The sequence below is a fragment of the Canis aureus genome, chromosome 4, assembly GCF_053574225.1.
Source record: "Canis aureus isolate CA01 chromosome 4, VMU_Caureus_v.1.0, whole genome shotgun sequence".
NCBI lineage: Eukaryota > Metazoa > Chordata > Mammalia > Carnivora > Canidae > Canis > Canis aureus.
Window position 1 is genome coordinate 2266918 of NC_135614.1, and position 15054 is coordinate 2281971.

The 15054-nt window shown below is 37.9% G+C and overlaps 2 protein-coding genes across 5 annotated transcripts in view; one reads left to right on the plus strand and one right to left on the minus strand.

Moving 5' to 3' along the window:
- Nucleotides 1-15054, minus strand: part of CHRM3 (cholinergic receptor muscarinic 3) — a 493903-nt gene that overhangs the window by 354265 nt on the left and 124584 nt on the right. The window lies entirely within an intron of this gene.
- Nucleotides 1-15054, plus strand: part of LOC144312011 (testis-expressed protein 10-like) — a 42171-nt gene that overhangs the window by 23629 nt on the left and 3488 nt on the right. The window contains 2 exon segments of the mRNA XM_077894332.1: nucleotides 2549-2659; nucleotides 7828-7895. Coding sequence (XP_077750458.1) covers nucleotides 2549-2659; nucleotides 7828-7895 — 179 coding nt within the window.

Here is a 15054-nt window from a genome sequence, read left to right on the forward strand (position 1 = left end):
CTAAGTAAATGAACAAGTAAATGGCAACAACAAAAGTAGGAATTGGCATATATTTTTTGTCTAAATTCACATTTTTTGTTTCATCAATCCTTTCATTTACTTGTCAAAGTTATCTTCCTGTTTGCAACATGATCTCAAGAGAAAAAAAGTAGAATAAGTAATTTGAAAAATCATGTGAATTATACTCATATATGTTCCCTCAAAGAATTACAAATTAATTAGCAGTCAGTTTAATTTTTCTTCAATCAAAGAGATTCCTGAAGAACAGCAAAAGGTTAAGAACAAAGAAATTTTCCAGAGGAAAAGAATTCACCTTTCATGCTCAGATCAGATACCAGCTTGCTAACAGAACCTAAGCACCTTCCCCTATGCCAGATCCCTTCATGCTGTCCTTCCCTGGCACAAAGGCAGGAGCAAACAGAAATGACTAAAGGCTCCAGGAAGGAACTAGGAAAAGTTTCTTTGGATTGGAGATGCTGTAGAAAAAGTTACATTCAGAGACTCCAACAGTCAGACCCAAAATGACCCTGCTGAAGAAGCAGTGAGTACTGTGGTGCACTGTCTAGAGCAGAGGCTGGCAAACTGCAGCCTGCTGTCTGTTTTTGAGCTAAGAATGGGTCTTACATTTTTAAATCGTTGAAAGGAATCAAAAGAAGCATGCAAATTATTTGAAATTCAAATTTCAAAGTCTATAAATAAAGTTTTATTGGAACATAGCCACAGCCATTCATTTACATAGTCTCTGGCTGCTTTCACACTACAATGGCAGAGTTGAGAGGTTGTGACAAATAGCATGACTCGCAGAGTCTAAAATATAGACTATAAGACCTTTTATTGAAATGGTTATCTGGTTTCTGGTCTAGAGAATTGTTAACCCTTCTTTTGGAGGGGATAATATTAGAGAAAGAGCACGCTATCGGGCAGACCGTAAGCAAGTGGTGGGAATCCAATCCTCTCATAAGACGGGGAGTCCCAAAGGCAATGCAACAACTGATCATGGCCAAGCTTGTTTGGGAGGGGCAATGGGCTTTTCCCTGGAAGAGACGCCAGAAAGGAGGTTAGACTCCACCACATTCAATCTGGCACACAGGCTGGGCTGATGCGGATGGATGGAGAAAGCTGGCCACCAGGATAGGTGTCATTTTCCAATGGGCCAAGATGTTCTCACTAGCCATATCTAAGGATGGATAAAGGGGTGATGAAGGTAAACAAACACAGCATAATGCCTATAAAGAAGAAACTGTTGTGATGAACACTGGGTATTGCATGTAAGTGTTGAATCACTAAATTGTATACCAAAAACTAATATTACACTGTATATTAACTAGCCTTTAAATGTAAGTTAAAAAACAAAAAAATAATTTATAAGTCTTATTAAAAATAATCTGCTCTGTGGCCCATGGAAAACCATGCTATCTTTATGAAGAGGAAACATTTACATTTGAAAGACATCAAAGAAAATTAAAATAAGTTTTGTAGAACATCCATGTTGTACTGTCAATGAAGTTTGAGACAACGCAGAACAAAATCCCAAAAATTTATCTTCACAGAAATTAATTACACTGAAATAGGGGCATCTGGGTAGCTCAGTGGTTGAGCATCCACCTTTAGCTCAGGTTGTGATCCAGGGTCCGGGGGTTGAGTCCCACATTGGGCTCCCTGCTTCTCCCTCTGCCTACATCTCTGCTTCTCTCTGTGTGTCTCTCATGGATAAATTTTTAAAAATCTTTAAAAAAAACAAATAAATGAGAAGCCATTGATGTGGTTTTCCATTTAACTACTAACTGCATCTTGGTGAAGAGGGGAGAGATTCTGATCTCGAAGACTTGGCTCTGAACACCAAATTCACCATTTTCTTGCTGTATGACCTTGAACAACTTCAAATTCAAAGTCTCATTTCCACCACCTCTAAAACAGGGTTATTCAAAACTTAGAAGAAAAAAGGTACATAGAATGTCCAGCATATTGCCTGTCACGTGGGAAGTATGTGATATTTACCAGCTTCCCACCTTCTCTCAGATCTACCTCTGCTTACTTTCCCACCCTCCTGTGCTAACACTCATCCGTCCACCGTGACAATGACAGCTATAAGAAAAGGATTACTGGAATGTAGGTCTCTCCTGACTTTGCATTTTCTGCTTTCTTTGGGTAGATTACACTTTTTAACATTGCGCTCTTTTCTAATATCACTGATAAATTGGTATTGGCTTGAAAAAAATGTTTAATTCAGTAGTGAATTTTGTTGCCACCCTGAATCCCTTGGGCAGAATTATACAGCCACAACCTTTTGTGCATAAGCCTAACACTATAAGTCATAGTGTATTCTTTGTTAATATGTGTCTTTCCCAGGAGATTGTATCTTGATTATCTTCACTGATACCATGATATCAAAATGACCACCATAGTCTCATGCAGAAGACAGATATGTAACACACACACACACCACAGACATTTCTGCCTGCCTACTACTAGCCTAGCAGCAGAGACCACACCCAAGTCTTTTGACTCTTGTTGACCACACCCAAGTCTTTTGACTCTTTCATGCCAGCTGCAACCTGAATATAATAGCGATTCAGAAATGCTCGGTGCACAAGACATCTGTTATTTGTTGAAAGAAGAAATGAAGAATGAACAGAAGAAGAATGCAAAAGCAAAGCTGGTAAGGATCTGGTGTGTAAAAATTGAACAGTTAGCACATTCTTGGGGGGCACCTACTGCTTAATTATCCTGGAAATCCATTTGGAAATATGGACAAAATAGTATACATCTCTTCATCTTACAGATTTGGGCAAATCAAGTTCAGGAGTAGTCCTCAATTACGATCTTTCCCACTTTTTGAAATGTGTGACTCTGGGAGGTACAACCTCAAGGTCAACCTATTTCCAGTTTTAATTTTTTCAGAGGAGTAAGTTAAAAATGAGCAAAGAATAGGAAGTTCTTTCTTGATTAATGTCACACAGAGGTGGAACCTTACATATATGAAATTCTAGGCATTTCTACTTAACAAACTAAGCTTGGTGTCTATTTTGTTAAAAGAAGCTTTTAACAGAATACTTACTGTGTAAATAGTCAATAAGTAGTAACTTTTTATTTAAAGATTTTATTTATTTATTCATCAGAGACAAAGAGAGAGGGAGGCAGAGACACAGGCAGATGGAGAAGCAGGCTCCATGCAGGGAGCCCAATGGGAGACGATCCCGGGACTCCAGGATCACAACCCAAGGGGAAGGCAGACGCTCAACTGCTTAGGCATCACTAAGTGATAGTTATTGTTACTACTATTATTATAACCCAACAAAAGGGAAACAGTTTATTACTGTGGAATGTTATATCCTGAAACTTATATTATGCTTTGCTTGCTATAATAATAAGTATGGAAGTTATGCTAACATAAGAATATGTATCTATAAACACAGAATATAAAAAGCTATGATAGGCTCATTAAAATTACAGATAATTTCATGTGAGTGAATAATAATCTGGAAGACACTATGATTTAGATAAGACTGTGATTATAGCTAACTTTTCTGAAATAAACTGAATTTCAAAAAAGTGCAAACTTGCTTGAATTCAATTTATGTTTTTAAAAAAGCAGACATGTCTACATTTTTTTTTAGATTTTTTTTTAATTTACTTATTCATGATAGACAGAGAGAGAGAGAGAGAGAGAGAGAGAGGCAGAGTCACAGGCAGAGGGAGAAGCAGGCTCCATGCAGGGAGCCCGACGCGGGAACGGATCCCGGGACTCCAGGATCAGGCCCTGGGCCAAAGGCAGGTGCTAAACCGCTGAACCACCCAGGGATCCCACATGTCTACATTTTTAAAAGTGGGGGTAACATCCCAGACTCCTCCACATTTGAAATCTCACTTTTTCTCTGAGCAGGAGAATGCTCACTGTTGTTTTACTAAGAGGTATTTGTTTGTCTACTTATTTTGCTCTTGGAAACGTAAACATTTAGCTGTGGGTTTAAAAAAACACGAATTACTGAAACTAAGTTCTCTTTGAAATGGAGTCATTTAAACTATCTACTAAAATAGACAAGTTTACCTTAATATTTGCCAATTAGCATAAGTAATCAACACATGATGGTGCTGACTCCTGCAGTAGGAAGATTTATATATATTTCATATAGAGAGTGCACTGTTTTAGCGAAACCACATAAAAGATAATGACAAAAGTCATCACCCAGAAAGGGAGACAACATTTGACAAAAGCAACAGCTGAAGCTCGAAAACCTGTTGATTTGTGCTCAGACAGGACCTGAAAGCTAACTCTGCCGGAGGATTTCCAGCTAACAGCTCATCTTCTCAGACTGAAGGCAGTTTTAACCTGTGTCACTCACTCACGAGGCAACTAATGTTCTCTTATTCTCATTGCATTATAACAGAATAAAGCCACAGAAATTTAAAGAAATCTGTTTAATCAAAAGCATCTTCTATGAAAGAAAGTACAAAAGAGTGATCTTGATTGTGTAACAATGAAACCTGATCATCCAGGAATCAGAAGCAGTTCCTTCTGCGTGAGTGGGTGGCTTTTCTCTCATACAATGATTATGCCCAGAGATCCACGGATCTGATATACACATGGCTTGAGTACACTAATGGCAATGCCCAGGGCACACAATGATATTCTGGATGAAAATACACATCTTAGTTATGTTTCCCACTATCGAAAAGAAATTTGATGGGTACTTATCTTTCTCTCTTAGGACTCTAATTTTCATGAGAATTAACTATTTTAGTAACTCCACTGGGCAGCAATAGTGTTAAGGTAGGAAATAATAAATCAAAATGAACAATAGCCTTGCTGAAAAAGGCTCAGACATCACCAAAGTAGAAGGTGTATTTCTAAGTTTGTTTTAAATTGCTACTGGGTAGGTTTATATGTGTTTACATTTGTAATGAGGCAACTGTCACTTCATGTTTATATTTATTGGCTATTAAACTTTAAAGACTAGTGGTAGTCACAATTAACTTCCATCCTTATTCTACATTTGCTTTCTTGATGTTCCAGTTAGTCTTTTCTATTAATTTTAAGAAAGGGACAGTTAAATTTACTAGACAAAAATCAGTAAATTTTTCATATGTAACATACAAAACAGAGATAGCAGAGTCTAGCTTAATTTAAATTTTAAGTCTAACCCCAATATTATCTGATTGGGTTGAAACATCCATTTGGCAGGCTGCGGATAAAGCATTCTCTTATGAATCACAGCTGTCATAATGGTGGAGAAGTGGCCTAGCCTTTTGATGGAGGGGCAGTGTGGAGGTTAGCTAATGCAGAAAGACAGTGGAAAGTTAGGGCAAAGGGCCAAGAGAGAAAAGGTAGGAAGCACTTTCTATTGGCATCCTCTTGAAAAAAAAAAAAAAAAAAAAAAAAAAACCTTTCAGAGACTCTCATCACCCTTTGTGATCACATGGAAGATGACAGCTATTAAGTTAAAAAAAGAGATACTTGGGAAAACCCTCCCAAAAGGCTATGGTACAATCTAGAATCTCATTACTCAATCATTCCATGGTCCTTCTCTTGTCTTTCTTCTTTTCTTCCTCTGCTTCTCCTCCTCCTCCTCTTTTCTTTCTCCCTGTCCTTTTTAGCAGGAGCATTATAGCAGTCAGCATTACTCACATGTCTACTTGTGTGCCAAGCACTTTGATGGATGCTTTACATTTGTTTTCTTTCCACAATATTCCTAAACTGTTGCTATTGGTATTTCAAAGAAGCTGAGGTTCTTACAGACTGAATTTCAAAGCCAAAGAGCCCTTAGTGGGCAAAGGCAGAAACTAAACCCAATCTAACTGATTCTTTTATTAAGAAAAGTAATATTCCTGGGAGTAGAGCTCTGCCTAAATGCAGAACTCACTGCAACATCACAGATCCTAAGCATATAAAGAATTACAATGTGGATTTGGGGTGGAGTAGGAAACTGGGAGCTGAATTAGGTTATTCCTCAGAACCTAATTCCAAGGGCAGCCTGGGTGGCTCAGCGGTTTAGCGCCTTCAGCCCAGGGCCTGATCCTGGAGACCTCGGAACTAGTTCCACGTCAGGCTCCCTGCATGGAGCCTGCTTCTCCCTCTGCCTGTGTCTCTGCCTCTCTCTCTCTGCATGTCTCTCATGAATAAATAAATAAAATCTTTTTAAAAAAACACCTAATTCCCTATTAGAGAGCTTCTCAATTAAACATTCTTAATACGAGAAGAACTTAAGGAACAAATGGAATTGATGTCTGAACCTTCATGTTAAAAGGGGCCATGATCAGTGCCAATGTCCAAGTTAATTTATGGATGATAAATGGTAAGAAAAAGAATTGTTGTTATTAGACCAAGAGGTAACTAGACTGGAGAAGTAGCTAAAGGGCTATTTCTTTCTTTTTTGTTTTAAAGATTTTATTTATTCAAGAGAGAGAGAGAGGCAGAGACACAGGCAGAGGGAGAAGCAGGCTCCCCACAAGGAGCCTGATGCGGAACTCGATCCCAGGACTCCAGGATCACACCCTGGGCCGAAGGTAGACACTAAACTGCTGAGCCACCCAGGGATCCCCTAAAAGGCTATTTCTCTACCAAACTGTAGCAAAATTAGCAATCTATGAATACCTCAGTCATTTGATTGATATCTGCTAGGGCTTCCAGAGATATAGCCCTAGGAAAGCAAACTTAAAAGTCATCTTGAAGCCTAAGAAACGAAAGTAAAGGGGAAAAAAAAAGTTTAATTATGATCTTAAAACCTAATGGAACCTACTAATGGAATGCAAAGCTTTCTACCAGAATAGATCAACAAAGGCAAAATATGCATTTGTCTCTAAGTGGGAAAGGTTTCCTCACAAATTCTTATAAGCTGTCTGTTAGAGTGTATGCTAACTTTCTAGTACTGAGAAGCCAGTCCACCAGCTGGCTTCTGACACCTAGAAAGGCCTTGATTTCCTGGAAGCACAGTAAGAAGGAAGGCAGCCAAGAGAACACAGAAATTAACTTTGGGGTTTTCGCTTTTTACCTTACCAGCCTGGATATTTAGATGGTTATCATCATGAATGCCTTTAGACACTTTCCTAGTTTTGTCTTGAAAGGAAGTGATTTATGACTCAGAAATCACACAGCTACCTCTCATGAGTATTACAGTTTTCAAAAAAGATGATGGTTTACTAGTATTTTGGGTAAAGAGATGTCTCAGGTAGATTTTGGAGCCAGATCTACAAAAAAAGTCGAATCTAACAAATGTTCCTTAGTCTTTGGAAGTGATAGCACTTCCTAATGTCAGGGCTCAGGGAAAGACAAATGTGCAAGCATTCCTCGGTGCTGATATTCAGTGTTCTCTTGACTAAGTAAGGAAGACTAGAGCAAACGTTCAGGGCAATAGGATACTGTGTTCTTAGGGCAGAAGGAGGACACCCTCGGGGCTTTAAAGTGGCAGCAAGGCTTGCTTATGGCAAAACGCATTCAGGATTTCAGTGCGTGGCTTCATGTAGCTGTCTCTCGGGGCAAGGGCCCTCCCTATCCTACACATTTAAGCAAGGAAAGTATTACTCTAAATGTGGATAAAATGAAAGGCTTCCATTCCATTAGAGAAAGTAGGTTTCCAGGCCACTTCCAAATGGATATTGAGGACAGGATTAAGATACCAAAGGACAAGCAATGGTCCTGTGGTATATAGGCATCTTATGCATATTACTAAGCTGTTCTTAAGCTATGCCTTTATACAATGAGGGATATAACTGAATTCCATAGGCATACAGTTTCCTGATGGACACAGGAACACACTGGCTGGAAGCCTCATCTTTAACTACCAGGGCCAGTTGGTGAATGCTCCCTTTACACATCACCCTCTTCCCCAGTTAGAGCTCCTGATCATTAATCCTGAAGCTATGCTCTCCATCGCAGAGGAGACTGTTCAACATGGGAGGTCAATGGCTGTAGCCATGAGAAAACTAGTAACTATGTCCTGCAGCTGGAACACCTAAATAAATAGTTGAGATTGAAGAGAGGGCACTCAAGCCACATTCTCCTCAAATACTTTCTGCACTGTGGGAATTGGAAAACCAAATCCAAAGTGAGAATTTTAGTACCTAAACTTGAAACCATGAAGATTAGCCATATGAGTCCAGGGTTAATCCTGACCCCCAGACTCCAAGCAGAGAGTGGAATCAGGAGCAATGGACCATAGATGGTCAATGCCAAGACTCAGACCTAGTAAAGTAATGATGGAGTCTCAGCAGTACTTAACATGTGCAGCAGGCACGCAGCTTGAAAGCAATACATTGCTCACCCATCATGCTTAAAAGAGTCAATCTGCTCCATCAACAATTCCAGGCGAGGCAGCACCTCTACAGGTCAAAGTCAAGCTGCAGCAGCCTGTGTCCAAAGGCCCAGGTGACACCTCTACTCAGGCCTAATCTATGATCGTGCTCTTTAAAGCAGATTTCTATGAGGCTGACTTCTTGATGCTAGGGAGCATGCTTCAAAAGTATCCACAGCAGCTCCAGGCCAGGAAATCTACAGGGAGGAATCTCTAAGAAGGAAAACAAATGTACAGATGAGAGGGAGAAATAATCCTCCCCATAAAAAAAGGTTACTAAAGCCTAAGACAAAACCAAGGTCGACATAAGAATCTGAAGATTTGCCTGGCAAGAATGTGAATGTGTTTTCACAAAGCAAATCTCACACTCAGTGTGGGTCTGGGGTGCTAACAACAGAAGGCCCAAAGAGGGAAAAATAAATCTGAAGGACTTAAAAACATATACTAGATGGAAAATAAAGGTCTCTTAACTAACACCTGGTGATGGGCTCCACTCGAAGTTCTCAATTTAGTAACATGGCAGCAATATGATGAACTCTTCCTTTTGGAGAGAAGAGACAAGATGCATTAAGAGCTTTTTGCCCCAGGTATGATGAGAGCATAATGCCAATATTAACCATTAGATGATTGCTCCCAACTGAGTTTAAGTCCACAGCATGCAGACTCTGGGCCCCTGACACCGATTGGCAGGCATCCTCACCAAAGCCAAGTTTTAATCTGTCCATCCTCTTGTCAACAAACACTTGGTGCTGAATGAATTCCATAACTGAGGTTCTGATAAAGCTACAATCATTTGGTGGAAGAAAAGTTGTAGAAGCAGTCCAGGATACACATGCTAGAAGCCCATCTACATGGTCAGCTGCATGCGAGCAGAGGCTCTTTCTCAGTCCTGCATCTCCAGCACCTAGAATCGTGCCTGACACAAAGTAGAATACTTTCAAATGGATGAGTGCATCCTTACAGAAAGATAGTATCTTCAAAATAAGCCGTTACTCAAGTTCAGCAGCCACCAACAATGGTACCACACACTTCAATTAATGAGAGCTTTACTACAACCACAGATCATTATTTTCATTATGCACTGCTATTTATTGAGGTTCTCCCGTGGGCTAGGTCATATGCTAATTGTGCCAAATATGGACTGTATCATCTAATCCTTCCTACTACGTTGAATAGGTATATTAGCCCCATTTTACAGATAAGGAAACTAGTGATTCACACTTAGGTTGGATTAGGCCAGATTTCACTACCTTCCACCACACAATAACTTAAATTCTTGTTTATTTTCTATTTTAGGGAATATTCCTTAACCAGAAATGATTGGTAGACTTCTTCAGGTGATAGGTAGGTGCTAATTCTGACATCAGCATGTAGTCATATGATAGTAATCTAGCCTGGGATCCCTTTCCCAATGCTACTACACTGGATAAAATCAAGTAACATGCATGTGAAAATGCTTTGAAAGTTAAAGAGTTATCATTGTTAAGTCAGCGTGTGTGTTCGCTTAAAAAGAACACGGCCATTCTGACATGCATATAACGGTGAGGAAAGGAAGCACCTCAGCTACTGAGCAAGGGCTGTTTAGTCTGGTCACACTCAGTGGGGCAGCAAAGGTGGCAGTTAGATAAGCCTCAGTGCATTTACCATCATGGAATGGTAATGGCTTAGTTATGAAAGCCTTAGTATGTTTTCTTATCAAATTCACATAAAAACTGAGGAATAAAAGGAATACAACACCTTTCTTTTCTAAAAATTTGTGATAATTTAACCCTTTGTTCTCTCCCCTAAAGGGGAATGAGAATACATCAAAATGTTATTTCTATCAGAGTGCTTGAAATAGTTCAAAGATGCTCCAGAATTATTTAAGGTTTTAATTAGCAGCATTTTGAAAAAATAAAAAAAAATCATGAAGCTGATGAATAAAAGTGAAAATCAATTTGAAAACATAAATAACACCTGGTGCACCTGGGTGGCTCAGTCTCCTAAGCATCTGCCTTGGGCTCAGATCATGATCCCAGGGTCCTGAAATGGAGCCCCATATCGGGAATCATCTGTTTGTTGGCTACACTTAAGAGTCTATTTCTTAATTTGTCTCTCTCTCTTTTCCCTTTGCCTGTTTGTTTTGTTTTTTAAATTCCACATATGAATGACATCTTACGGTATTTGTCTTTCTCTGACTGATTTATTTCACTTACTATAATACCCTCTAGCTCTATCTATGTCGTTGCAAATGGCAAGATTTCATTATTTTTCATGGCTGACTAATATTCCACTATATACATATGCCACATCTTCTTTATTGATTCATTAATCGATAAACCCTTGGGCTAATTTCATACCTTAGCTATTGTAAATAATGCTGCTATGGACATAGGGCATGTAATCCTTTGAATTAGTGTTTTTGTATTCTTTGGGTAAATAGTTGTGCAATTGCTGGGTCATAGGGTGGCTCCATATTTTTTTTTCTTTTTGGTAGCTCCATTTTTAACATGTTGAGGAACCTCCACATTGTCTTCCATAGTGGATGCACTAGTCTGCATTCCCACCAACAGTGCATGAGGGTACCCTTTTCTCCACATCCTCACGAATATTTGTTCTTACTTGTCATTTTTATTCTAGCTATTCTGAGAGGTTTGAGGTGATATCTCATTGTGGTTTTATTTTTATTTTTAAAGCCTTTTTAAATTTATTTCTTTTTCATGAGACATACAGAGAGAAGAGAGACACAGGCAGACAGGGAAGCAGGCTTCCTGCAGGGAGACTGATGCAGGAATCAATCCCAGGACCCTGGGATCATGACCTGAGCCAAAGGCAAACACTCAACCACTGAGCCACACAGGTGACCCTCTCATTGTGGTTTTAATTTGAATTTCCGTGATGATGTTGAGCATCTTCTCAAGTGTCTGTTTGCTATCTAGATGTCATCTTTGGAGAAATGTCTGTTCATGTCTTCTGCCCATTTTCTAATTGGATTATTTTTTGGGTGTTGAGTTTTAAGTTACATGTTGGATACTAACCTTTTATTGGATATGTCACTTGCATATATCTTTTCCCATTCCATAGGTTGCCTTTTAATTTTGTTGATTGTTTCCTTTGCTGTAGAGAAGCTTTTTATTTTGATGAAGTCCCAATAGTTTATTTTTGGTTTTGTTTCCCTTGCCTCAGGAGGCTTATCTAAAAAGAAGTTACCATGGTCAATGTCAAAGAGGTTACAGCAGTGTTATAGGATTGTTATAGTAATTTAGGACTCACATTTACTTCTTTAATCCATTCTGAATTTATTTTTGTGTATGATGTAAGAAAGTGGTCCAGTTTATTTCTTTTGCAATGTTGCCGTCCAGTTTTCCAAACACCATTTGTTAAAGAGACTGTCCTTTTTCCATTGAATATTCTTTCCTGCTTTGTTGAAGACTGATCATACAGTTGTAGGTTTATTTCTGGGTTTTCTATTTTGTTCTATTGATCTATATGTCTATTTTCGTGCCATATATATTGTTTTCATACTAAAGCTTTGTAATATAACTTGAAGAATGGAATTGTAAAGCTTCCAGTTTTGCTTTTCTTTTTCAAAATTGCTTTGGCTATTTGGCGTCTTTTGTGGTTCCAATTTTAGAATTGTTCTAGTTCTGCGATAAATGGCATTGGCATTTGATAGGGACTGCATTAAAAGTGTAGATTGCTTTGGAGAGTATAGATATTTACATGATATTTGTCCTTCTAATCCATGAGCATGGAAAGTTTTTCTATTTCTTGGTGTTGTCTTCAATTTCTTCCATCAAATTTCATAGTTTTCAGAGTACAAATCTTTCATTTCTTTAGTTAGGTTTATTCCTAGGTATCTTACTGTTTTTGGTGCAGCTGTAAGTGGGATTAATTCCCTAATTTCTCTTTCTGCTGCTTCATTATTGATGTATGGAAATGCAACAGATTTTTATATCCCGTGACTTTACTGAATTCGTGTATCAGTTCTAGCAGTTTTTTGGTAGAGTCTTTTAAGTTCTCCATATTTAGTATCATGTCAGTGGAAAATAGTGAAAACTTTACTCCTTCTTTACTGATTTAAATTGCCATTTATTTCTTTTTGTTGTCTAATTGCCATTATTAGAACTATTAACTCTTCTTTTGAGTTTGGTAGAATTCACATGTAAAGGTCCTGGACTTTTGTTTGTTGGGAGTTTTTGATTGCTGACTCAATTTCTTTGTTAGTTATCAGTATGTTCAAATTTTCTATTTCTTCCTACTTCAGTTTTGGTAGGATATATGTTTCTAGGAATTTATTTATTTCTCCTAGGTTGTCAACCGTTGGCATATAATTTTTCATAATAGTTTCTTATAGTTGATTGTATTTTTGTTATATTGATTGTTATTCCTCTTCTTTCATTTGTGATTTTATTTGAAAACTTTTTTTTTTTTTGTCATGATAAGTCTGGCTAGAGGTTTATCAATTTTTTTTTTATTTTTTTTCAAAGAACCAGCTCCTGCTTTCATTGATCTGCTCTATTGGTTTTTTAGTGTATCATTGATTTTTGCTCTAATCTTTATAATTTCTTTCTTTCTTCTGGTTTTAGGGTTAGTTTGTTGTTCTTTCTCTTGCTCCTTTGGGTGTAAGGTTAGGTTGTGTATGTGAGATTTTCCTTGCTTCTTAAGGTAGGCCTGTATTGGTATATATTTCCTTCTTATAACTACTTTTGTTGCATCTCAAAGGTTCTGGACTGCTGTGTTTTCATTTTCATTTGTTACTATGTACTTTTTGTTTCTTCTTTTGTTTCCTAGTTGACCCACTTATTGTTTAGTAGCACATTATTTAACCTCCATGTATTTGTGGTCTTTCTAGATTTTTCTTTTGGTTTATTTCTGATGTTATATGGTTGTGGTCAGAAAAGATGCATGATAGGACTTCAATCTTCTGGGCAGCCCCGATGGCACAGCGGTTTAGCGCCACCTGCAGCCCAGGGTGTGATCCTGGAGACCTGGGATCGAGTCCCACATCAGGCTCCTTGCATGGAACCTGCTTCTCCCTCTGCCTGTGTCTCTGCCTCTTTCTCTGTGTGTTTCTCATGAATAAATAAATAAATAAATCTTAAAAAAAAAAAGGACTTCAATCTTCTTGAATTTGCAGAGGCTTATTTTATGGGCTAATGTATGATCTATTCTAGAGAATGTTCCATGTGCACTTGAAAATAATGTGTATTCTGCTGGTTTAGAATGGAAGGTTTTAAAATTATCTCTTAAATCCATCTATTCCAGCGAGTCATTCAAAGCCATTGTTTCCTTATTGATTTTCTGTTTAGATGATCTGTCCATTGATGGAAGTAGGGTGTTGAAGTCCCGTACTATTATTGTACTATTATCAAAGAGTTCCTTTATGTTTGTCATGAATTGCTTTATGTATTTGGGCCCTGCTATGTTGAGTGCATACATGTTGACATTTGTTATATCTTCTTGTTGGATTGTACCCTTTGTGACTATATAGTGTCCTTCTTTGTCTCTTGTTACAGTCTTTATCTTAAAGTCTGTTTTGTCTGATATAAGTATTGCTATTTTGGCTTTCTTTTGACATCCATTTGCATGACAGATATTTTTCAATCCCCTTATTTTCAATCTACAAGTGTCTTTGGATTTGAATGACTCTCTTGTAGGCAGCATATAGGTCTGCCTATATGACATATGGGTCTTGTGGGTTTTTTTAATCCATTCTGTTACCTTATGTCTTTTGATTGGAGCATTTAGTCCATTTACATTTAAAATAATTATTGATGGGGCACCTGAGTAGCTTGAGTAGTATTCAAGCAACTGCTTGAGTATCCAACTCTTAACTTTAGCTCAGGTCATGATCTCAAGGCTCTGGGATTGAGCCCCAGGTCAGGCTCTGTGCTCAGCAGAGAGTCAGCTTCTCCCTCTGCCTGCCCCTCCACCCTGCTACTTTCTCTCTTTCTCCCTCTCAAATAAGTAAATCTTTAAAAAACTAAAATGATTATTGATAGATATGAATTTATTGTCATTTTATTACTCCTTTTATGATTATTTCTGAAGATTTTCTCTCATCCTTTTTTATCTTTCTTTCATGGTTTGCTGATTTTTTTAGTGGTATCTTTGCTATTTCTTTCTCTTTATTCCTCGCATATTACTGGTGATTTTTGATATATGGTTACCATAAGTTTGTATATAAACTCTTCTGCAAACAGCAGTCTATATTAAGTTGATAGTTATTTAAGTTTGAACCCATTCTTTGCTTCTGTCCTCTCCACATTTGGGTATATGCTGTTATATTTTACATCCTTTTATTTTGTGCATTCTTTGACTAATTTTTTTACAGAAATATTCATTTTTACTGCTTTTGTGTTTTCTACCTCTACACTGTCACTTTTGATCTATCCTTTCCACTTCTTTCCACTCAAGAGTCCCCTTTAATATCCCTTGCAGGGCTAGTTTACTGGGCATGAATTCCTTTAGCTTTTGTTTGTCTAGGAAAGTCTTTATCTCTCCTATTCTGAATGACAGCCTTGTTGGATAGAGTATTCTGAGCTGCAAACATTTCACATTCAGCAATTTGAATATATCATGCCACTGTCTTCTGGCTTAGCGTATTCTCAATTACTCCCATACTTAACCTCTCAGTTTTCATTACACTGCTTTTCTTTCAGGATCTAGTTCATCAACTAGAGTGGAACTCCTATATATCTTGTAAGGAAAACTTTTCATCTTAGAAACCAATTCTGGAGACATTCTTTACTACAAGACAAACTACAGACGCAGTTCTTAGAAT